Source organism: Ambystoma mexicanum, chromosome 5q (assembly GCF_040938575.1).
Source record: "Ambystoma mexicanum isolate Mex_15411 chromosome 5q, UKY_AmexF1_1, whole genome shotgun sequence".
In the NCBI taxonomy this organism is placed as follows: Eukaryota; Metazoa; Chordata; class Amphibia; order Caudata; family Ambystomatidae; genus Ambystoma; species Ambystoma mexicanum.
Window position 1 is genome coordinate 1,057,436,843 of NC_090933.1, and position 23,814 is coordinate 1,057,460,656.

Here is a 23,814-nt window from a genome sequence, read left to right on the forward strand (position 1 = left end):
CTGCATCTGCTGTCCCACTTGGTGGACCATGTCAACCATCCCGGTTTCAGCAGCCTGAACCTTCATTTTAAGGTGTCAGAAATGGGACTTGTTGGACAGTATCATCGATGTACTTCTTTTAGCTCTGATGCCTGCCACAAAGTCTATCTATGCCTGCAGATGGTGTAAGGTGAGGGATCTGGACCTTTTGACCTGTTCAACTTTATCTGGTCTAGATTTCCTGCTTTCCTTGGCCCAGCTGAACTTGCAGATTGACATTGTGCCTGGCCACCATTTGGGTCCTCTGAGCAGGACACGTTCTTCACCATCCCCGTTTTTAAGCACCTTTTGTGAGGTTTGGGTAGTTGGCTTCTCGGGTTATTTTGTTTCTGCTTGGGATTGGATTTAGGGTTGGGTTTTCTGGTGGCAGCTCCATTTGAGGCCCTACATTCCTGTTCTATAAGACTGCTCATCATTAAGGTGATTTTTCCGGTGCCGAGTGACTTTGAGACTGCCCTTCCTGCCCAAGGTAGTCTGAATGTGATCTTTCTAAAAAGATCCATCTACCGCTTTTATATTCTTCCACCTTATGCCTTTAAGGTGGAGGAAAGGTTACATCCACTGTCCCTGTCCATGCCACAGCTTCTATGGCTCTCAGAGGAGGAACAGGAGTTAAGATTATTTTAGTTATGCCGGTGCCATGCGGGCAGCGCGGTTACTAAGCAGAAACTGCCCTAATGCATCATTCTTTGAATCTGTGAATGTTACGAGCTGCCTGGGAAGGATGGCCTGATGGTCTTGAGCTGCATTTAAAAAAATATAGGGTTTAACCACTGTATACGACAGTTCTGCCACAATAATCATATACATTATTTAACTAAATGTATAACGACTATTATTTAAAAACTGCAGCACCATAGGAGAACAAACTCATGCAAAACAAATGGATTTGATCCAATCGAATTAGAATCCGAGCACAAGTCTATCACAACAGTGTGTATTCATGTGTAATTCAAAGCAAAATCTCTGATTATTGACATTAGGTGTTCACATTGTGCAGTAAAGAATATATGCGCAAGAAAAAATTGAAATAAAAAAAGGGGTTTCTGATGTCTTGAACCTCGTTCAACCATAGGTCTGACGACATCTCTGCCCTGTTTTGGTTGTCTGTCAAGCAGCTACATGGGCTTCACTGCACACTACTGCTTGGACTGCCTGCCACAACAGGATGTTTGCTTTGCTTGAGCGGTCCTCCAGAGTTTTCTGGTGTAGGTAGCAGTTTTCTCACTCTCCTTCCTCCTCCGGATTTCTGTACTGCTATGGGAGTCTGTCTAAAATGAGGAATCTGACAGAGGAACAAATTACTTACCCATGAGTATTGTTCTTTCTGATGGATGTCTCCTGTCTTCCACAGATTCCTCGTCTCCTTTCCAAACTGCCCCTCATCATGGATCGCTCATATAGCTCATCTTTTCTACTGTCCCTTGGCTACTAAGTGATGGGGAGGGGGGAGTGGCGCAGCGACTCAATACGTACTGGCCCAGTCATGTCCAGCGTCTGGCCACGTAACCTGGCCTGGCGGTGCTGATGCCGAACCATGCTGGCCAATCCTAGTGCCTAAAAAAGTTTCTGAAGACAACTGCTACTGGATGTAGAATATCAAAGGTTGGGCATGGGTGGGAGGAAGGATCAATGCGTGAGAAAGAACATTACGAGAGGTAAGTAATTTGTTATCCTCTGGAAACATGTGTGGTAGCATTTTTACTTGCATCCTTTTCCCACTGAGTCACTTTATTCTATGGTCCAACAGATGCTGAAGGAGGTGGTTGCCCAGACACTTAAGAAGCATGGAATTGGAGACGATCACAAGTGCTTTGCAGCCTGCTGTCAACGTCTTTTTGAAATATCAAAGTTTTACTTAAAGGTATTTTTTTTTACTTGATAATTCTGATACCATTTGAGTCTTCTAAATGAATAGTATGTCCTTTCTGTAATATTTTGCCTGGATAAATGTTCTCAGATGGGTGCATTGAGACTGGTTCATCTGTGCAGTTTTTGTGGGATCAAAATACAATAGTGGGGGGTAATGTTTTATTGTGAAATGCATTAGTTGACTTGTTTGGGATACCGTTCGTGCTCTCTCGTGGTGTACAAGCTATGCTGGCATGTGATCCCTGAAGGGACTGCTGGCCAAGTTCTGGATTGAATTTGAGATTGTGCCTTATATCCAGAGATTGTGGACGCTCCTAGTTGCTTAAAACAGAGAGGACACCTATAGACTATTTGAACCCTTCCGCCTTTCCACTGTTGGCACTCTTGTTGGGGGACTTTAATTTCCATGCCCCTTTATTGGAAGCAACTATGGCTGAGCTACAGAAGATGAGCAGCACATTAACTTGAAGAAATGACTTTAAAACCTGGATTTTCCTGCTTTCCTTGGCCGATAAATTGAATCCTGATGATTAGCTCCCACAGGGATTGAGTGAGATGAATGGATTCCTCGTTGCTCTCCCACCCTGCCAGTCTTCGAGAAATGAAAAGGGAGAATGTGTTATTTTTAAAGGGAAAAAAAGAAAAAGGTCAGCCTTATACTCTTTGTTCCATTCTTTGATCTATTATTGCAGCCTGTTGCTGCTCTAAATTCCCCTTACGTAGTGCTTCCCTCAGCAGCTGCGCATGGGCTGAAGAATTTTGTGAACTGAGGTAATCCGACATAGTGTGCTCCATTTATATGGACAGTTGTCGGAGGTGATCATCATTATAGCAATACTACGGCCCTTGATAATTTCCGCAACAGCTGACGCTAGAGGATAACTATTAAAATAAGGAATCTGCAGGAGCAGAATCCTTAGGAAGAACATTACCGGGAAGTAATTTCTTCTTTATGTATGTTACTGTGTACTTCAGTATGTTGCCACAAAGTCCTCTGATGAAGTTCCATATAGGACAATGGAAAGTGGGGAAGAGATGGGCCTTGGCAGCCCACTACATGAGGACAATCCCAGAGTTTGTATGGGGACTGTTCACCCATTTTCACTATTTACCAAAACCCACTTCCCTAGAAAACAAGAATTTCCTAGTGGCGCTGGTGCCAGAGTGCACAACTTACAAGTGTGGCTTGTGAACAGAAAGGGAGAAATGCTCTGTGTATGACTGCAGACTGTAGATTGCCACTTACTTGCTGATACAAAGGAAAAGGCATAGACGGTCAACGTACGGCACCGTGAGAATAGATGCCTGCCGGGAAGAGTTGCGTCCATCACTTAATCAAATGGCCGCCATAACAGGGCCACTTGATTCCAAGTTAGTGTCTCAAGTAGTTATACCCTTAGCCCATGGAGTTGCTTTGTAGTCATTAGTAATTGGTTGTTTTGTGGCCTCTCCACTCCTGAAGTGGACGCAGCTGCTGTACAGGATGATCTAATACTGCTCTGCAAGTCCCCATAGATGTCCCGGCTCAAAGACTCTGTGAATCTATTAACTCAAGATATAAAAGGGTCCAGGACTTCAGAGATGGTATTATTGTATTAAGTGCGTATGGCTAAGATGGCCTTTTCCACAAGTTTAAGAGAAAATCACATAAAAATGCTAAAACTATATAAATTGCTGTATAATGAGATATTAATAAAAAATGACAAAAACAATGCGTTCATGAAACATTAATCAATGCATTACATTTCAGCTGGGAACATTCATTAAAATATATGTATGAGTGCATTACTTCTGCATGTAGTCCGTTCATCCTCTCATAACACCCCAGAGTTCTCCATTTCCTGCAGAACCAGTGTCCAAATATGGTATGCCTCTTCTGTGATTACAGTAGAGTCAGCTGAATATATAACGGACCAAACTTGGTCCCATTGAATGCTACTCCACGTAGAGCAGACATTTATTTATTTTTACATTTGTAAAGTGCCTAAACCCTGAGGCATCAGGGCATTATTGCATTCCAGTTACATGATACAAAGCTTCATGATACATCCCGCCCTAGACAGACATGGTAACAATACAGTTTATGTGATGACTAATGATTCTCGGACGGGTTCAGGAGGAGGGCCACTAGGCAAATAGCCAGGTTTTCAAGGCCTTACGGGTCACCATATACCTTCTGTATAGTTCCTTAAGATCATGGCATCCCATCAGTATGTGCCTATAGGTCTCAATGCTGGTTTTACATATACGGCAACGCCGTAATTCATGGGGTATTCCTTGCCATGACCCTGTGTACTCATACACCAACAGAATGTTAAACCATAGGTATGCAATGATGCATCTCAAAGGAATACTACAGTATTTCAGTAGATGGCTCCAAGGTACACCAGGATCATGCCTTGAGCAGCATATTGGCAAAATAGTTTCCTTTGTGTAAGTGCCATAATTGTCTGCAATTTATCCTAGTTTAGAGATCTGGTTTTTAGTATTTTAATAAATGCCACAGTCCCATTCACTTTAGGCAATACTGTTTCAATATTAGCCAAGTCTAGCTGTGCAGGATTACCCTGCTTGATACGGGCATGGTTAGCTATCCGGGTCAATAGAATGTCCTTATCGTCTTCACTATATATGATTTTAATAGTTTAAAACATGCCACCTTCCTTGAGGTAAGCAATGATGGTAGCCCCAGTTCAAAGCATAATGCCTCCACATGACCGATTTAGGGAGGCCAAGAAATAAATGTAATATTTTCCCTTCTAGCCAATCTAGCCAAATTGTGTGCTGTGCCGCCAAAGTTTCCAATCTGTACACAATGCAAGGAATAACACCTTTTTTATATGCCACAATCAGGCATTCAATCCACCCACCACATTTTCTGTTAATGTAATTTTGAATCACCTGCTATTTCCCCATAGTATAACATGTCTTTATGAAAAGATGTTGAGGGATAAAATCTAATGGAACATCCAAGGTAAATGTATGAATCGACCACCTCAAAGGTTTCCCCACCTGTATTCCATATAAATGGAAGCCAACTATGCTTACTTTTGCCCTATGGCATAACTTCTGTTTTACTATGGTTAACTTTAAGTCATTACTTATCACAAAACAGAAATGGTGTCAATCGATCTCTGCAACCCTATGGGGGCTTGGTCAATCAGGACCATGTCATCAGCATACGCCAACCACCCATCTACATATAGATTGTAGAGAGCAGGGGCAAGCATGCAGCCCTATTTTAACCCTATATTGATGATAATATATTCTAGAAGGATGCTATCCTGTGACACTCTGATACACTTCTATTAGAATATAGCAATTTGATGTAATACAATAGGGTTTGTTCAATCCCCCATTTTTCTAGTTTAGTCCCTAGTCTGGGTTCCAAGAACACAGTCAAATGCAGATTTGTAGTCTATGAAAAACAGGTAACTATCGACTGGCGACAACCTGGGAATATTTGCCATAACCATTATGTGAGAAAAGAGTAAGAATAATAACTCTTCCCATAAACTCTGGTTTCTCTTGACCATGTTAGCCTGACCATCAGGCCTCAGTGCTCTGGAGGCCTTAAGTTTACATATGTTATATAGGTCATCTATATCAAAATGGATGGGGGGGACCAATTTTATGTTTCTTCTCAGCGTGGTCTATTTCATTTAAGGTGTCCTGCCCAAAAAGATTACTGATGTGCTCACGCTATGTAGTCTCAGCAATAGCCCTTGTCTCCCTCAGATTTTGTTTGGATAAATATGTCCAATAAATGTGGCAGAATTGTTTTGCATCATGCGATTTTAACAAGATGTATATCATTTTCCAGTTTGAAACATTTTTTATTTTTGTATTTCCGCAACTTGTGCTTGTATCCATATCGCAATGTGTTTTTTTCGGCTATTATAGTGGATTTTTCGTGCTTGATTGTGTGAATAGCTTTACAGTACTGCTTCTTCTCATTATGGATAGCAATGTCAAAAAGGGCCGGGTGCTTTTCACCTTTTCTCCTAGGAAGACTGGAAAGTTTAAAAAAAAAAATAAGCCAAGATCCCACCAATTCCCATGGAACATAGCCATAGGTGTAAGCACACTAGTAGAAGACAATGCATTTATTCTCTCCACATTGACAGTTGACCATGTTATGTGGTTCCCCTGTATATTAGTTGACAGCTGTTTAGTAAAGCCACCTACAGTAATGTTTTTATAGGTAAGTGTGACTGTTAGTAGGGCATGGTCACTCAGTGGAGTGGAATCGCCTTTGTAGGTGGTCACCCGTGCACCTATATGAAAGAGGGCGAATATGCAATCCAAACATGTAGTACATTTCCCACTATGCCAAGTGTTCACATATTGCAAAGACTCACATCCAGTAGGTTTAAGTGGTAGCAGATCATAAGATAATAACATGTCCGTCCATAGACTTCCCTTACTGAACCATTTCAGGTTAGTAGCAGCATTAGCAATATTAAGATTAATACATTCGCTGAGGACCTCATCTTGCATGGCATAGTCATCACGAATGCATCGTGTTTTAAAGTCACCTGCTGTTATTGCTGAACCACCTGGTACGTGTTTTAGCCAGTCCTTCAAGATCCTACTCATACATTCCAGAAGCTCTAATGTACTAGCACTGTCCGGGGGATCATACAGGGTGATGGTTAAAGTATTTGCACTACGGGTAGGAAAATCACTTACACAATGCAAATAAAATTGTGAAAAAACCCTGAATATTTTATTTAGTTAGTAATTGGCCTTTCACTCTGATACAAAGATCACACCTAGGTCATCACACTTTTCCTTTTATGGCCTTGCGAGTATAAATAGAATAGCCATCAAGAGTCAGGTCTTGTCTGAGCAAAGTTTCCTGTAGAAAGAACAAGTCAGCTGAGCATAATATATGTATGCCTTTTCAGTTTGGGACTGCTGCTTTACATGAATTTTGTTCCTCTTACCAGTGTCTAGAGGTTTTAAAGATGGTACAAATCTCTGCTTCAGTTCGGATTACTGTGTTTACGAAGCTCAGCTTTAATGTTGATAATGGGAAGAGACAAAATTGATCAATGATGTCAGGTGATACAAAGGTCACAATATCCCGATTAATACAACTATCGAAGTCAGTTAGCGCAATACTCTTGGTGTCACATTCTTGCCCCTCTTGATAATGCGAGTTATACTAATCGCCACTGTGTCCTATCGGGAGTTCCCGCCACAGACTTTGTGCCAGTTTGACATCCACCACCTGGGCTAAAATATTTTTTGTAGCCAATTCTTCTTGTGCAAGCAATGAACATAGGCCAAATATGGCATCAACAGTATCTGCAATTGCATTAATGCTTGGCATGAGATGTTCCATCCTGTGCCAGAGGATCCGCCTCTTAGATTATTTCTGCTGACGTATTGCAAGAGTCAATTTCCTCAGAGGTAGAAGTCATATTAATATCTAAATCTGGACTTGTGGAAAGATTAGTGATTGGGATAAGTGCCATAGGAAATGCTTCATTCGCAGTAGCCTGGTAGAGTCCACATCCAACTGATTCTTGCTGCAGACACAAACAGTGAGTTATAGTTTTCGATGGGAATTGAGTGTGGACAGGGACCTAACCATGGGCATTGGATTTTTCGCTTCAATGTTATTGACAAAAGTACTAGTTAAGCCTTTGTTTGCAGCTGTGAAGAAGCCAGTTATTTTTGTTTGATCATTGCATGTCTGGGGAGATTTACGACCAGACTGCTTTTGAAAATCCAAGTGTACAATAGAGGAGGAGCTGCTCGACCCATTTTCTGCTGACTTGGCTACTTATGCCATAACCATTATGACCCCTACGCTATCTGTTACTGGTGCACATAACTACCAGGTCTGCCTGACCTCCTACGTGAATGTAAGAGTGAGGTAGATGGGGTTTAGTCAGTTTCTGCCTACTTTTGTTTGTGCCTGTGGTAATCATGCTATTGACACCGGGGGGCGGGAGGGTCTCTCACGTGGGGATTTAATTAACTCCAAATACTTTAAACAGAAGTAGTGAGTTAAAGCAAACATCTCATCCACCAGTCCTGCACACCCTGCTCCAATCTCGCTTCCAAGCTGTGCTCAAACGTGCACGATGACGCGCACGCAGGTAATATTTATTCAATTGAAGGAAGTGCTGGCCAAATACACGCCGATTCTAGGAAAAGCAATCAGTGTCACAGCTTGTAGCTCTGTGCAAACAAGACTGCACAGGCTGCTCCAACCTCGCCTCCAACCTCCGCTTCAAGATGCACACGCAAGTAAGATTTATACAATTGAAGCAGGTGCTGGCCAAACGCTTGTCAATCCCAGGAAAAGCCATCAATGTCAAAGCCTGTAGCTTGTAGCTCCATGCGACAAGACTGCACAGACTGTTCCAACATCACCTCCAAGCTCTGCTCCAAGATGTGCAGCAAGCGGGTAGAGGCACATGTATGAGCACAGAAAGGAGGAGGAGGAGGAAAAAGGAGACTCAGTGAGCAGCCAGCAATATGGCTGTATTATGATTGTGCTCTGATCTGTCAGCAACATTCATCAATAGAACCAGCACTGTGCATGGCGCATGGTGGCTTCCTGAGACTGGGCAGCCTCTCAACGCACATATCCAGGGGCAAAATGGAATCATTTCTGGATTCCCATTTATAAAAAAAAAAAAGAAAAATCTGGGTGACCCTCCATTCTTTCCCTACTTTATGGTTGAGTGGGCCATTCATGTTTTACTACGGAGGCTTAAACCTGGAGCACCTCTAAGGCCCGTTATTGCATGTCTCGTGAACTATGGAAACCGAGTTTTAGCCATGAGAGGAGCAAGAGAACGGGGTGAGTTGAAATATGAATCATCCAGATTATACCTCTATCCAGACTTCTCACTGGCTGTAGAGACAGCCGGGAAATATTCAGTGCAGTAAAAGGGATGCGGTGACACAAAACCTCTCACACTATGCTATTTCCTGCCAATTTGAGGATTCAACATAGCCATTTCTGGTTCTTCAAGACGTTGGAAGAAGTAATTTTATATATCGGGGCTAACATACCAGTAAACCAATTTACACCAAGCTCTCGTACTCCCACCTTTCCCAGGTCATCTACAAAAAAGTACTTGATAAAATTGAGGGTGTTTTTCACTGAATTTGAGAAATGACGATCTATGTGAGTATTGCATTGACGCTGTTTAAAATCACAAATATCAAACTAGTAACTGAAACTAATTTAACCGCGCATGCATAGCTCTACTGTTACATGCTCGCAATGAGCTGATGAAGTTTGTAGCTAGCTAGAATGCTCAGTTGCTCCTAGGCATGTTCGGGCATTAATGTTAAAGGGGTTGACATTGTCGAGTTAGGGCAGTCAATGCGGGCCGGGGATGGCCAGAGGATAGAGGGTGAAGGTAATATTGTAATATTGCTCGATAACACTTTTGAACATATTAGACACACTAAATATCAACTGTCAACCACTTGTAGACAGCGCAAGATAAAACGTGGGGTGAATTACCTGACTCTAATTAGCCAGAATGTTGATTAAGGCTAGACAGCGTACTGCATACCTTGACTGGCACCTTGGCGAAATTGCCCTATTTCAAGAAACTACTACGTAAGCCCCTGTTTGTAAATAGTTTGCTAGGAGGTGGTGTAAGGACCGATTTTTAAACTTCCTTCTCTCAATCCAAAGTCGTTTGGATGCTTGCATATCCATCACTTCATTTCCAGATGACAATGATGTTAGTTGCCCCCAACGGAAGATACTATATTGTTGAAGGGGATGTTGTTGATAAATTGATTCATCAAAATAGTACCAATATTGACATTTGGCATTGCCATTTGGCATTTATATAGCCCTTGTTTTCAATATAACTGCTGTGCATAGTCTACAAAAACTCTGTAATACTTGTATCCCCTGGAGCAGTGACTAACACTATTTTGGACCTTGATATGGAACATAGGGGAGACTGAGCTTGCACACCAATGCATTTTGCAGCAATGATTAAACAATTAAGGACAATCATAGCTATTTGCTTAATCTTCCTTGCTTGATATCACTTAATATAGTTTGATATAGCATATAAAAATAGATTCATATTTCCTTTTAAATGTTGAATCTTTTAACTGACGTTCCACCTTATGGGAGTCTTTCTAGTGCTAGATGCTCAGAATTGCTTTATCCACTTCTTGTGGGGCACTTCAGGCCATTAGTGTCTCCTAGGAACTTAAAGAAACTGAAATTCGAGAACCTGAGCAACCGTATGTGGTGTACTTATCTCCTGATACCCTAATTAGATATAAATAGAAAATTACATGAATTTTGTGAATTGTCCAAAAGAGATGTCATAATTACAAATAGACCAGTTCAGGTCTGTAGCTACTGTGAAGCAGACAGGCTGGCCAGATAACTAGCATCAGCGCTACATAATCAGGGCATACTATTAGCTCCATGACAAACCCTAATGGAGAGCCTGTACATTGCGCTGCGGATATAACTGGAGTATTTTGGGAATATTATTGCTATGTTGTAATCATGACTTTTCTACTATTGAGGAAGTAACTTTTTACCTATAAATTGCTACATTGTCTATGCCACCACATATCGATTGATGTTCATTGGACACCCCACTTTCATTAAAGTCGATATTAAATGCTATTGATGAGCTGCCATTCGGTATAGTGCTGCGATCAGATGGTTTTACTATGGAATTTTATAAAAATAAATCCTATCCCCATACCTCCTTGAAAGCATGGAGAGAATCTCTAGAGTCTGGCAGTCTCCCCAGATCCGTATGTGAATCAGTTATTACAATTATACATAAACTTAATAAGCTTCCCAATATTTGTAGATTGCAGCGTCCACTTTCCCTGCTTAATGTAGGCACTAAAATATTTGCCAACATGTTTGCCCCTAAGAGATTAATTACCCTACATGCCTGGTCTGATTCCCCCATGATAAAGGCTTGATGTATCCCACACAGATCTACGTTGTTAAACCTATGTAGACTTTTTTGGAATTTTCCCAGATTGACACCAAAACTCAAGCTTGAGTCAGTTTTCTGGACTTTAATTGTGCCCCATAGTTTCTGAAATTTGTAGAATTGCTATACTACTCTCCCACAGCACAATTACTGATAAATGGCATTCTTTCTGCAACAGGTGCACTTGGGATGGGTTCTAGACAGAACTGTGCGCTGTCCCCATTAAATGTGGAACCTCTAGCAGCTTACATAAGAACTGGCCACAGTTTCAGGGGTATTTGTATATTTGACCCCTCCACGCCCCAATCCCCTAGTAATTATATCACTCTATGCAGATGATGTACTGCTATTTATGCACATATCCTGATGCTAACCTGCAGCCCATAATGGAGGAAGCATGGGAATTTGGATCTCATTCTGGTTTGAAATTTAACTGGACTAAATCTGAACTATTCCCCCGTGCCCCTTCTCCCACACACACTGCAGTGACTCCTCAACCAACCCGACCTAGAGAGTTCTGATGGACTCCTGATCATTTTAAAAACCTAGCCATCAGAGACCACAAACATCTTTTTGCCTTGAAATTGGGAGGTTGCATGTCTAACCTTCAACTCAAATTTACGTAATTGCCATTATCATTAATTGGCTGAGAAGTATTTCTGAAAATGATAATCCTTTCCAAACTGCCATAATTTGTCTGTTTTATTGTGGTAAAACTCTTTTTGAGATACTGCGAAGTATGGCAGTGATTTTTTGTGGGGCAATAAATGCTCCTGCATGAAATGGAAAGTTTTGGTGTGTCCATGTAGTGCGGGTAGGTGGCTGTGCTTTATTTTGTGCTTATTATCTAGTTTTGCAAGCTCAGTTCACGACATAATGGTACAGTGAGACAAAGTTCCACATGATGGGATAGAAAAAAAGGGCGCAGAGCCATTTGAGATAAAATTGACCCCATCTAAACTGTGGTCTCTGCGTGGCTCAGAATATTTTGACTGCAGCGCTTACTATACCCTAAGCTCATTAAATCCCTCTGTGCAGGTGTCCTGGCTTTGCACCTACTAAATCTGAATGAGTTGGGTGAAGCATAGTGCTATTACAGTAGGGGATATATTTCCAGATGGAATATTTCAGTCTTTTACAAACCAAAACATACAATGGCCCCAATTACTACATTGCAATACTTCCACGTTAGGTGGCATTCTGTCAATACTGGCCATCATTCCCAACATAACCTAACACACATACCTTTTTATTCAGTTAGTTCCTCATGCCAGTGATGGATACAGTGAGATTATGTTTTTACTGGGTGCAAATCAATAGTGAGGTCATGCAGAGCAGGACTCGTTCGCAATGAGCAACTGATCTGGAAATGTCCATCACAAATGATACATGGAAACGTTTCTCACTAACAAAGCAAATGTCATATAACTCTTAATTTATTTAATCCAATTCCTAATGGTGAACAGGTAATATTGTACACCTACTAGATTTACTAAGTTTGACAAAAATCGCACTGATAAATGTCGATTTTCATCAGCAGATTATTTCCACACTAGTGGAAAAGCCTGTGTACATGGAGTAATGTACGTAACGGAAGACATTTTCATAATGTCAATTTATCATGTTGTATATTTTAACATAATTTATGTAAATTGAAAAGAGAAAATTGTAAAGGATCTTGCTCCTTTTACATGGAGAAGTAGTAACCACAAACAAAATCTCCCAGAATCCATTGAAAGTTCAACATAGTACATACAGCCAATCGTCTCCTCATTGTCTTGGATTCCACTTGTTGGTTTTGGGCTCAAATATATAATGTTGAGTAATGCAATTCTCGTGCAGCATGATTCGTAGTAGACATGAGATCATAAAATAAAGTAAATTGAACTCAGTCTAAAACTCACATGAAGAATATTATTGATATAATAATACTTCTGATGTTTGTTAATCTGCTTAGAATCACATGCTGTGCATAGGTCCGACATCCAGTGGTCACTGCGGAGTATTGCATTTTGTTTTTCGTAGTCGAAAAGGGGACGTCGACAAGGCGTGTCTGTAACACTATCCCTATAGTGACGTGCGTTGTACCCACAATCCCTCACGCGTCGAGGTCCCTCAGATTGTTTTTTTCCGCCCAGTTTCTGGTCGCCTTTCGCAGAGCTCCTAGAGAGACATTGCTATACTTACCACGGACCTCGGTCCTTTTGTCATAACTTAATATACTGATAACGATCCCTCCCCCTCGACGTTAGCTGTGAAGCTGTTTCTCCGCCGAACTGTTTTTCGACGGAGAGGAAGAGCGGAGGAGATCCTTCGGCGCTGCCGAACACGTGGCCTGGCCTCGACGGCCAACTTACAGTAGGGAGAGTGGGGGTTAGAACTTTGTCTCTTCTCTTTGAGAATGTCTTTCTTTCTCCCTTTTCTTTCCCTTGGGGTTGTTATCGCCAGCTATTATTGCCTCAGCTATGGAGAGGACACCATTTAAGTTTTGCCCACGCTGCAGGGGCAAATATACTTGGAAAGATGAGCACAAGCTCTGTAATCGTTGCTTACCCCTCGATCACATAGAGAACAGCTGCGCAGCCTGCAAGCTCTTAAAACCCAGGACTCTTAAAGAACGTAGGGTTAAGAGGTGGGCGGACTACGCGATGTCGAAGTCAGTTTCCTCACCCGCTGCCGCTGTTACTGAAAGTGACGAGGAGTGCGATAACTCGACGTCCGTTACGGAAGTCATGAACCCCCAGAAGGAGCGCTCCCGCTCCTCGTCGTCCGTCCCCGGCCCCGACGGGCTCGGCTCACGCCCTGCTTATGGGGATGAACACCCCGGCGACAAGGACGCACACAAACCCCATAAGGCTAAACACACTACCCACGGCTCTTCTTCGTCGAGAACGAAGGATCCATCAGCGCCGAAGGGGACGCAGGGCACTCCGGCGTCTACCGCAGACCGTAAAGGTCACAAGCCCCACCCGCAAACGCAGCCGCGACCAGCGATTGGGCTTCCATCTAACACGGGCGCTACCCCAAAAACATCCGACGCAACGCTCCATAGAGCGACCGTCGAGGTACAACGCGCAACGCACACAACGTCGACACCAGAGCCCTCGACGGACAAAATCGTGGCCGAGAGCCTAGCGAGAATTGTCGCCGAAGACAAACGTACGCGGACGACGAAACAAACGTCGAATACCGCGTCGAAAAAACACAAAAGTAGCCAGGAACTGCCCCTTTCTCCAAAGGACGCTTCCGAACTACCTGAAGGCTTTTCAGAAGGAGACGGGAACCTCTCGTCGACGTTGTGGGAGCGTTCGAAACGATTCGAAGGCGAAAACACTAATTTCCCCCCTCTAGACTATTCAGGGGTACCACATGAGACCCTTGAAAGACTCCATTCTTGCATGGAGAAAATGGAAAGGTTTCTAGGAAACCAAGACCCACCCACTCACAAAAGACAAAGAGAATGGCCACAGGATGACCCTAGAGTCAAGATTCCTAGGCTGGTTGACCTCACTGAGGAGGAGCAATACCTCCAAGAAGATGAGGAGTGTTTGGGTGGAGAAGAAGAGGTAGAACTTGAGGAAGAGGGGTTCGAAGAAGATCCTTACACCACTGCTACAGGGTTTGAAGAGGATACAGCTACCTCGCAGCCCTGGCATTCACCGTCAGTGCAGCCTTGGCAATCCCCATCAGTACATTCAGACCCTGATGCCTTTCTCCCTTCTCCTCTCAAGGATTCACATGGGAACTCCTCTCCCATAGATGACCAACCTTCCCTCAATGCACTATTGCGCAAGGCAGCAGCGCATTTTGAGATTGATACAGGGGAAACTCTTCCAGACATTGACTTTGTAGAAAAAGTCATCAAAGAAAAAGCCCCTGTTAGCCAATCTATTCCACTCCTGGCTTCTATTAAAAGAAGAATTTCTCCTTCCCTTACTAACCCAGCTTTAGTAAGAGGGGTCAACCCTAGAATAGAAAAGCTCTTCAGCCCTTCATCCTCTGACCCTTTATACATCAGAGGACACTCTATTCCAGACTCCCTTGTGGTTACCAACACAAGAAAAAGAGCAGGGGTGCCACTATCCACTAGTGAAGCACCTCCAGACAAAGAAGGCAAAAAACTCTACGCACTGGGGAAGAGAATCACGACCTCCGCCGCCTTCTCTACTAGAATTGCTAATAACAACTCACTTTTAGCTAGCTACGCAGATGCACAGTGGAACAAGCTGCGCAGCGAAGCAGAGGAAGCACCTGAACCTCTGCGTTCTCGCCTGCTAGCTATAATATCAGAGGGCACACTGGTAAACCAGGGCATCGTTAAGAACTCCCTAGATGCCGCTGAGACGGCTGGCCGCTCCCTAGTGCAGGGAATACTTCTCAAGCGCCACGTTTGGCTACGCAATTCAGGTTTTAAGCCCGAAACCCAAGCCTCCCTCATAAATAAACCCATTGAACAGACGCATCTGTTTGGGAAAGCAGTAGATGAGGCCCTAGAACATGCTAAAAAAGAGTTTGATACCATCAAGACTCTTGATCAAATTTCTAGGCCCCCTAACAGGCGAGGCTATGGTAATAAACGCTCCTTTCGTGGCCAAAGACAGCAGCAGAACCAACAACAACAATATTACTCTGGCTCCAACTGGTCCACCAACCAGGGTAACACCCAGTTCAGTCAAAGAGGCCAACGCCGTGGCAAAGGAAGAGGTCGTGGCTCCAGCCCCAGAGGTTCCACGCCCAATACCAGCAAATGACCCGAAAATTCGGGTCCCCTCCCATGCATCACCGGTCGGGGGCCGGCTAACATCGTTCCTTTCAGCATGGGAGGGAATCACGTCAGACCGTTGGGTATTATCCACCATAGCCCACGGATACTGCATCGAGTTCAACGGTTCCCCGAAGTACAAACCCCCACGGAACCGGCGCATGACACCGCAACACCTCTCCATTCTTCAAGAGGTGGAAGAACTACTGAAGAAAGAAGCTATAGAGCCCGTCCCCCTATCACAGGTAACAGAAGGTATTTATTCAGTGTACTTCCTTGTACCCAAAAAGGACTTAACCATGCGCCCTGTATTAGATCTGCGCCCAGCGAACATATTTGTCAAACCCCAAAAGTTTCGTATGGTGACCTTACAGGAGGTAATCCCACTGTTATCACAAGGGGATTACATGACAGCACTGGACATGAAAGATGCATACTTTCATATTTTAATGTTGACATCGCACAGAAAATACCTCAGGTTCAAAATAGAGGACAAACACTACCAGTTCAGAGTACTACCCTTCGGGATAGCATCTGCACCAAGGGTATTCACGAAAGTACTGGCAGTGCCAGCGGCCCACCTGCGCAGATTATCCATCCCGGTATACCCTTACCTCGACGACTGGCTCATAACAGGGGATTCTTACGAAACATGCTTCTCCAATACCCAAAAGACCGTAGACCTTTTGTCCCAACTGGGCTTCTCCATCAACGAAAAGAAGTCCAGCTTAGACCCCAGCCAAACCAAACAATTCCTAGGGGCTCTAATTCGAACAAAGGACGGCCTCGTATTCCCCTCCAACGAGAGGGTCCAGAACATGCTGTTTCAAATTCCCCATTATGTAGCAGGCTGAGAGGTGACGGTACGCAAAGCAATGCGCTTGCTAGGGATGATGGCGTCATGTATTTATTTGGTACCTCACGCGCGCCTGCGCATGCGCCCAATGCAAGAGTGGCTCTACAGCCAGTGGTGTCAGGCCAGCGGACAATGGGACGATCTAGTGGTGGTCTCGCAGGCCTTGGTTCTCTCGCTACGGTGGTGGACAAAAGAAAACCTGTTATTAGGGAAAACTTTTGCCACACCCGCAGTGGAAGCCACTCTAACCACAGACGCATCTCTTACAGGATGGGGGGCTCACCTATCCCATCAGACGGCACACGGAGTGTGGACTCCGAGTTTAGCATCCAAGCATATAAACCTGCTGGAACTACTAGCGGTGTTCAAAGCACTGAAAGCCTTTCAGGAACACTTACAAGGAAAGACAGTGATGGTCCTCACAGACAGCACCACAGCCATGTACTACCTCAACAAGCAAGGGGGCACTCACTCTCCAGGACTGTCCAAGCTGTCCCAGAATATATGGAAGTGGGCTCTCAAACACAACATGTTCCTACTATCACAACATGTACCAGGGGAACTCAATCTGCTAGCAGACAAACTCAGCAGAGACTTCCCCCTGCCCGAAGAGTACGAATGGCAATTGCACGAAGACATCGTCTTAGACATCTTCACGCAATGGGGATTCCCGGAAATAGACCTGTTCGCAACCCTGGAGAACTCACAATGCCAAAGCTACGCCTCCAGGTACCCCCAGAACCAGTCCAAGGGGAACGGTCTGTCGATTCAATGGTCAGGGAAATTTGTTTACGCCTTTCCCCCGACTCCCCTTCTCAACAAAGTGGTGCACAAGATGCACCAGGAGCAGGTTACCATGATACTAGTGGCCCCAATGTGGGCACGGCAACCTTGGTTCGCTCACTTGATGGAGATGTCTCTATCTCCCCCAGTGAAACTTCCCTGCCCGTACAACATGCTGTCACAAGACAAGGGCAGGACACTACATCCATGCCCTCAGACCATGAACTTAGCAGCCTGGCTCCTGAGATCATAGAATTTGGACATTTACAACTCCCACAGAGATGTATGGACATCCTCAGGGAAGCCAGAAAACCTAATACTCGACACTGCTATTCTAGCAAATGGAAAAGATTCGTTATCTGGTGTAGAGGTACTAGCATCAACCCAGTTGACTGCTCTCCTACTGACATTATTCTATACTTGACCCATTTACTGGATTCAGGTTTAGTGTTCAATTCCATTAAAGTCCACCTAGCGGCACTTTCTGCATACACCACTTCCCAACTTAAAGTGTCGTGGTGGAAGATACCAGTTATCAAAGCCTTCATGGAGGGGGTAAAGAGGATACACCCTCCGATAGCTAACCCAGCTCCCGGATGGGACTTAAATGTGGTACTTTCCAGACTCATGGGCCCTCCCTTTGAACCCATGCACAAGGCAACTCTTAAAGATATCACCCTTAAGACTGCTTTCCTAATAGCTATCACCTCCATTAGGAGAGTAAGTGAACTACAGGCTCTTTCTGTACTAGACCCCTTCGTAACAGTTCACAAAGATAAAGTGGTTCTACGCACACACCCAAGGTTTGCACCTAAATTCATCTCGAAATTTCATGTAAACCAAACTATAGAACTACCAACGTTCTTTCAAAACCCTTCCAGCTCGGGAGAAAAAAGTCTGCATACACTAGATGTACGCAGAGCTGTCATGTTCTACATGGAAAGAACCAGACCACTGAGAAAGACTAATCAGTTCTTTGTCTCGGTGGCAGCAGGAAGAGAAGGAGATGCGGTCTCAAAATCCACTATATCTAGATGGATTGTTCAATGCATCACTCTCTGTTACACTCTTGCTAAGAGAGAACTACCCTTCAAGCCAAGAGCACATTCCACTCGAGGCACTGGGGCTTCCATAGCATTCATTGCAAATGTTCCCCTTGAGTCCATCTGCAAAGCGGCTACCTGGAGTTCTGTGCACACCTTTACAAAACACTACTGTCTAGATGCACACTCTAGATCTGACTCCCAGGTGGGACAGGCAGTATTAAGACATCTTTTCTCTACTGTTCCTTCTCATAACCCACCGCCAACTCCGGGTACTGCTCGCTAGTCTATGCACAGCATGTGATTCTAAGCAGATTAACAAACATCAGAAGACAATGCATTACTTACCGTAAAAGCATTTCTGATGGTTGTATCTGCTTAGATTCACATGCGCCCACCCTTCCTCCCCGCTCGGATGGAAGGAACATAGACTTCCTTTATATCTCTCTTTTCTGTACTCACTCACGTCTATAAGGCTCCCTCAGGGCAGAAAAATACAAACAGAGGGACCTCGACGCGTGAGGGATTGTGGGTACAACGCACGTCACTATAGGGATAGTGTTACAGACACGCCTTGTCGACGTCCCCTTTTCGACTACGAAAAACAAAATGCAATACTCCGCAGTGACCACTGGATGTCGGACCTATGCACAGCATGTGAATCTAAGCAGATACAACCATCAGAAATGCTTTTACGGTAAGTAATGCATTGTCATACCAAGCAATATTACAATGAATAATTACATAATACATAAATGCATTGAAAAAAAAGTAATTCATTTGGTTAGAGAAACAGTGCTTAATCAAATGAATTTCGGTATGTTTTTTAATCAGAAATGTACATATTTTCTTAGTGTATGGAACCTGAAGCATGCTGTTAAAGTGGTATCCCTGTCTTGGGCCCTTTCTGCAGCCAATTGTTTCATTGTTAAAAGATGCATTTTGTTTGCCTGCAAGATGAACTTGAAGTCTTATTGTTGTATTCATAAGGCAACGGCTCCCTCTAGCAGTGATAACAGGCAAAGTGGGCAGGGCGACTTCGGACAAGCTTACATCTGGCCTTTTATTATATAGTATATGATGGTATGGTACTGCCCTTGAGTGACTATGTTGCCACATTTAGATAGAATAGTGAATATTAGCTCGTGTCACATCTAGACAGGATTGTGAATGTTACCCAGTGCCACATTTAGATAGAAATGTAGAGATAATCATGCGCCACATCCAGAAATAATTTGGACATTTGCATGTATCACACCTAGATAGCGAGGTCACTAAGCAACCCACTAACAATCTCACCCTTCTGCATTCACCTATAGCACAGTAAACCGCACAGACTTCACTACACCGCAACAACAAAACAATCACACATGGCTTCGCACAACAGAACACAACGGCTACCAACCGAAAGCACACCTAAGCTCAGCGAACAGTGCTAACAGAACTAAAGCTGCCAACAGCACATCAGTGCTCTGGCACCTTTCCCACTCGGTCCCACTAACTAACCCCACCCCCTTTCCTTTTCAGATCCGCCAGGGGACCACCCCGGTGGCGATAGTGCGCGGTACAAATGTCCTTTAACATTAACAATGACTTGGAGGAATTTTATGCTATAATACTCAAAGACAACATATTGACCAAACATAGGGAGTTATCCAAATGATAGATATAGATTGAACTGGATACATGAAATGATTGGGATCAATTGAATCTCTACTATTATTGTTACGCTCACCTGGTATCCACGGGGACGCCACCCAGCCCTGGCTGGATGATTTGCACTCTTGAACCCTCTCCCGGTCCCTTGGTAAGGCCTCTGGTTAAAGATGGGTCTTAATATTGTAAAAGGTGGATTCTCCATCCTGCTTCTTGTGGCAAGGGCGCGTAGATGTGGGGGGGCGAGCAGCGGCCAAGTTACTTCACTGGTGCAAGCCCCCCTGTGGGAATCCAGGCCTGCTGCGACTCCGTAGGTTTGCTGCTTTACAGTCTTTATATGCAGTTCTTATGTTCCTCTTAGTTCGAATAATAATGTCTTGCTTCTTTCCTTTTAGGTATGGAAAGGTATTTTGGTGTTGTCATGCAGTTTTAAGATGGGCATGGGCCGGTAGGTGAAAGCGCGGTGTGCGCAATGCTGTCCGGTGAGTAATGCGCGGCGCTGTTTCTCCTTTTATATTGCTAACCTGTGTCTTGTCTCTCCTTGCAGGTTGCGATGTTCCTCGCCGCGTGCCGTAATGTTCCAGCAATGATACTTACCAGGAGATGACTACCCAGGTAAGAATTGTGTGGCTTTCTTCATTCGGCAGGAAACGCGAGTAATCGCTTACTAATGCTGTCTTTCTTTCTCCACTTTCCAGGTTATGGTATTCCAGGATGCATGCAGTGCCGGATGATGGAGTTCGTACCTTCAGGTGAGTGGAACTGAAGGCGGCGATGGATTGAAGACAGGATACTGTTCCAGGTAAGTTTCGTAGTGTTCTTTCTCTCTCTGCAGGTACTTGGTTTCAGGTAAACTGGCATCAAAGAACTGGACACGGTGAGCATTAGGCTGCCCACAGCAGAATAACACAAAGCATGTTCTGCTGTTTGGGTGCGGTTTAAATAGTCTCAGGTAAAGTAGTCCAGGTAAAATAGTCCCAGGCCTGCCACACCAAAAGTAGTCCAGGAAAAGTAGTCCCAGGCCTGCCACACCCAAAAGACTAGACCGCATAGCTCAGTTCCTTGTAACTGAGCTATGTGTGTGCCTCCATGTTGGCTGAACCCCCACCCCCCAAGTTAATTAGTCCCAAGTAAATAGTCCCATTCTAATGTTGGTCTTCATGATGGTTATGAGCCTGGATCCGAAGGTGCCAGGACTGACTCCAAGAGAGTCTTGGATGAGGTTTTAAGGCCTTTGACCTGGCCCTAATTGGAAGGCTGACTTGCCAGTGAGGGCCAGGGACAAGGGTCATGACAGCACTCCCCATCCTCATAAATGTTCTGCTGCTTCTTTGAAGGCCTGGGAAATAGTCGTATGTAGGGTTTTAACCGCTGGCATTTCCAAAAGGGTTGGGAGATCCAATTCTGAAGTACGTGGATGTCTACCATATATACTGTAGAAAGGGGTTTGTCCAGTGCTGGTGTGTAATGAATTATTATAGGCATATTCAGCTATCCATAACAAGTCCTTCCAATTTCTTTCCACTTGATGTAACATGCAACGTAAGTATTGCTCGAGGGTTTGGATTGTTCTTTCTGTTTGACGATCTGTTTGAGGATGGTGACTTGTGGATAGTCGAATGTCAATTTGGGCCATTGAACAGCATTTCCTCCAGAAGTTGGATACAAACTGACTACCTCGATCTGAGATCAAGACCGATGGAAAGCCATGTAGCCGTACGATTTCCCCCAGGAATACTTTTGCTAAATTGGATGCATTTGGAAGACCCTTAAAAGGAATAAAGTGTGCCATTTTAGAGAACAAGTCTACAACTACTAAGATGGTGTTGAATCCTTGACTGGGAGGTAGATCTGTAATGAAATCAAGGGACAGTGTGTGCTGTGGTGCGGGAGGAATTTCCAATGGTTGGAGAAGACCAGCTGGTTTCTGCTTTTGGGACACACACCGCAAGACTGGATAAATTGTATGATGTCTTCACGCCATGTGGGCCACCAATGGTTTAGTTTTACTTTAGCTAGAGTTTTGGCAACTCCAGGATGACCTTCAATCAGGGAGTCGTAATAACCCGAAATAACCTGCTCTTGTAAATCTTTACTTGGCAAGTATAGACGGTTCCTAAAATATGGTAACTGGTCTTTAATAGTGTAATGTTCTCTTTGAGTACACCGCTCTTGTGAGAAAGTGGGATCCATTAAGAGTTGGATCTTGTTTTGGAGTTCACCCTGTGTCAATGTTGTCGTAAGACCTAGGAGTTTGTCTTCTGGAATGATGGCTACTGGATCTGGAGTTATGGGTACCTTTTCATCAACACCCATGCTGGACAAGGCGTCAGCCTTTCCGTTTCGGACTCCTGGCCGGTAGGTGATCACATAGTCCTATTCAGCGAAGAAAAGAGGCCACCGCAGTTGGCGGGATGATTGAGCCTTTGCTGTTTTTAGGTATTGCAGGTTTCGATGATCAGTTATGACCGTGACAGTATGTCTAGCACCAAGGAGATGGTGTTGCCCTGCCTTGAAAGCTGATTTTATAGCCAAGAGTTCTTTGTCTGTATTAGCATAGTTGAGTTTGGGAGGTGAGAATTTTCGTGACCCGAAGGCTACAGGGTGTAACTGGCCAGTTCCTGGGTCCCTTTGTGAGAGAACAGCTCCCATAACCATGCTAGAGGCTTCTGTTTCAACTATATAAGGGAGGTCTGGGCGAGGATGCCGCAGAACTGGAGCAGAAGTGAATTTTTTCTTAAGTTCTTGAAAGGCCTTCTCTGCTTCTTCGGTCCAATGGAACTTTTTATTGTTTTTTTTCAATAGTGATGTAATTGGATGCACTATTTGGGAAAAATCTGGGATGAATCGGCGGTAAAAGTTTGCAAAGCTCAACATACTCTGGATTCCTTTAAATGAAGTTGATGACGGCCAGTTAAGAATGGCATCTACCTTGTGCCTATCCATTCTGATACCTTTTGGTGTGAGGATAAAACCGAGGAACTTCGGTGACATGAAAAGAGCATTTTTCAAGTTTAGCATACAGTTTATGTTGGCGGAGTTTAGTAAGGACGGAGCGGACATGCCTGACATGGTCTTCTTTTGTAGCAGAATACACTAAGATGTCGTCAATGTAAACCAGGGCACAAACGTCGATTAACTCCCGCAAAACATCATTCATAAGGTACTGGAATGCAGCAGGAGCGTTGCAAAGTCCAAAAGGCATTACCTGGTATTCATACAAGCCGTATTTGGTACTAAAGGGGTTTTCTATTTGTCTCCTTTCTTCACTCGAACAAGATGGTACGCCCCCCCCCCTAAGTTCCAGTTTGGTATAGATTTGGGCGTCTTTGACTTGTTCCAATAATTCAGGAATAAGAGGCAGTGGATAACGGTTTTTTACTGTGATCTGGTTTAATGCGCGATAGTCGATGTAAGTCCTCAAATCTCCTTCCTTCTTTGGGACGAAGAATAAGGGACTGGCTGCCGGTGATTTAGATGGGCGGATAAATCCATTTGCCAGGTAGTGATCAAGATAAGATTTCAAATGGAGCTTTTCTGGTTCAGTAAGTGCATAGAGTCGACCACAAGGAATTTGCGCACTAGGTATGAGGTCGATCTGACAATCATAGGGCCTGTGCAGTGGTAGAGTATTGGCTTGTTCTTTCAGGAACACGTCTTGAAAATCTTGACTGGACATTCTTTGAGGAAGTGGCCTGATTTTCCGCAATATAAGCATAATTGCAGTTGCCTTCTCTTGTCTTTCAGTTTTAGTTAAAGGGGGCCGTACACCTCCGATTTGCATGGGTTGTACCGTGTTTTCCAATGTACGTGGAACATTATCCTTTGACCGGATAT

General features: G+C 44.0%; 1 protein-coding gene across 2 annotated transcripts in view; it reads left to right on the forward strand.

Annotated features, from left to right (window-relative positions):
* Window positions 1-23,814, forward strand: part of MTBP (MDM2 binding protein) — a 701,292-nt gene that overhangs the window by 579,314 nt on the left and 98,164 nt on the right. For both annotated transcript variants that reach the window (XM_069621563.1, XM_069621564.1), the window contains one exon: window positions 1,790-1,903. In XM_069621563.1, coding sequence (XP_069477664.1) covers window positions 1,790-1,903 — 114 coding nt within the window. The remainder of the gene's footprint in view (window positions 1-1,789; window positions 1,904-23,814) is intronic.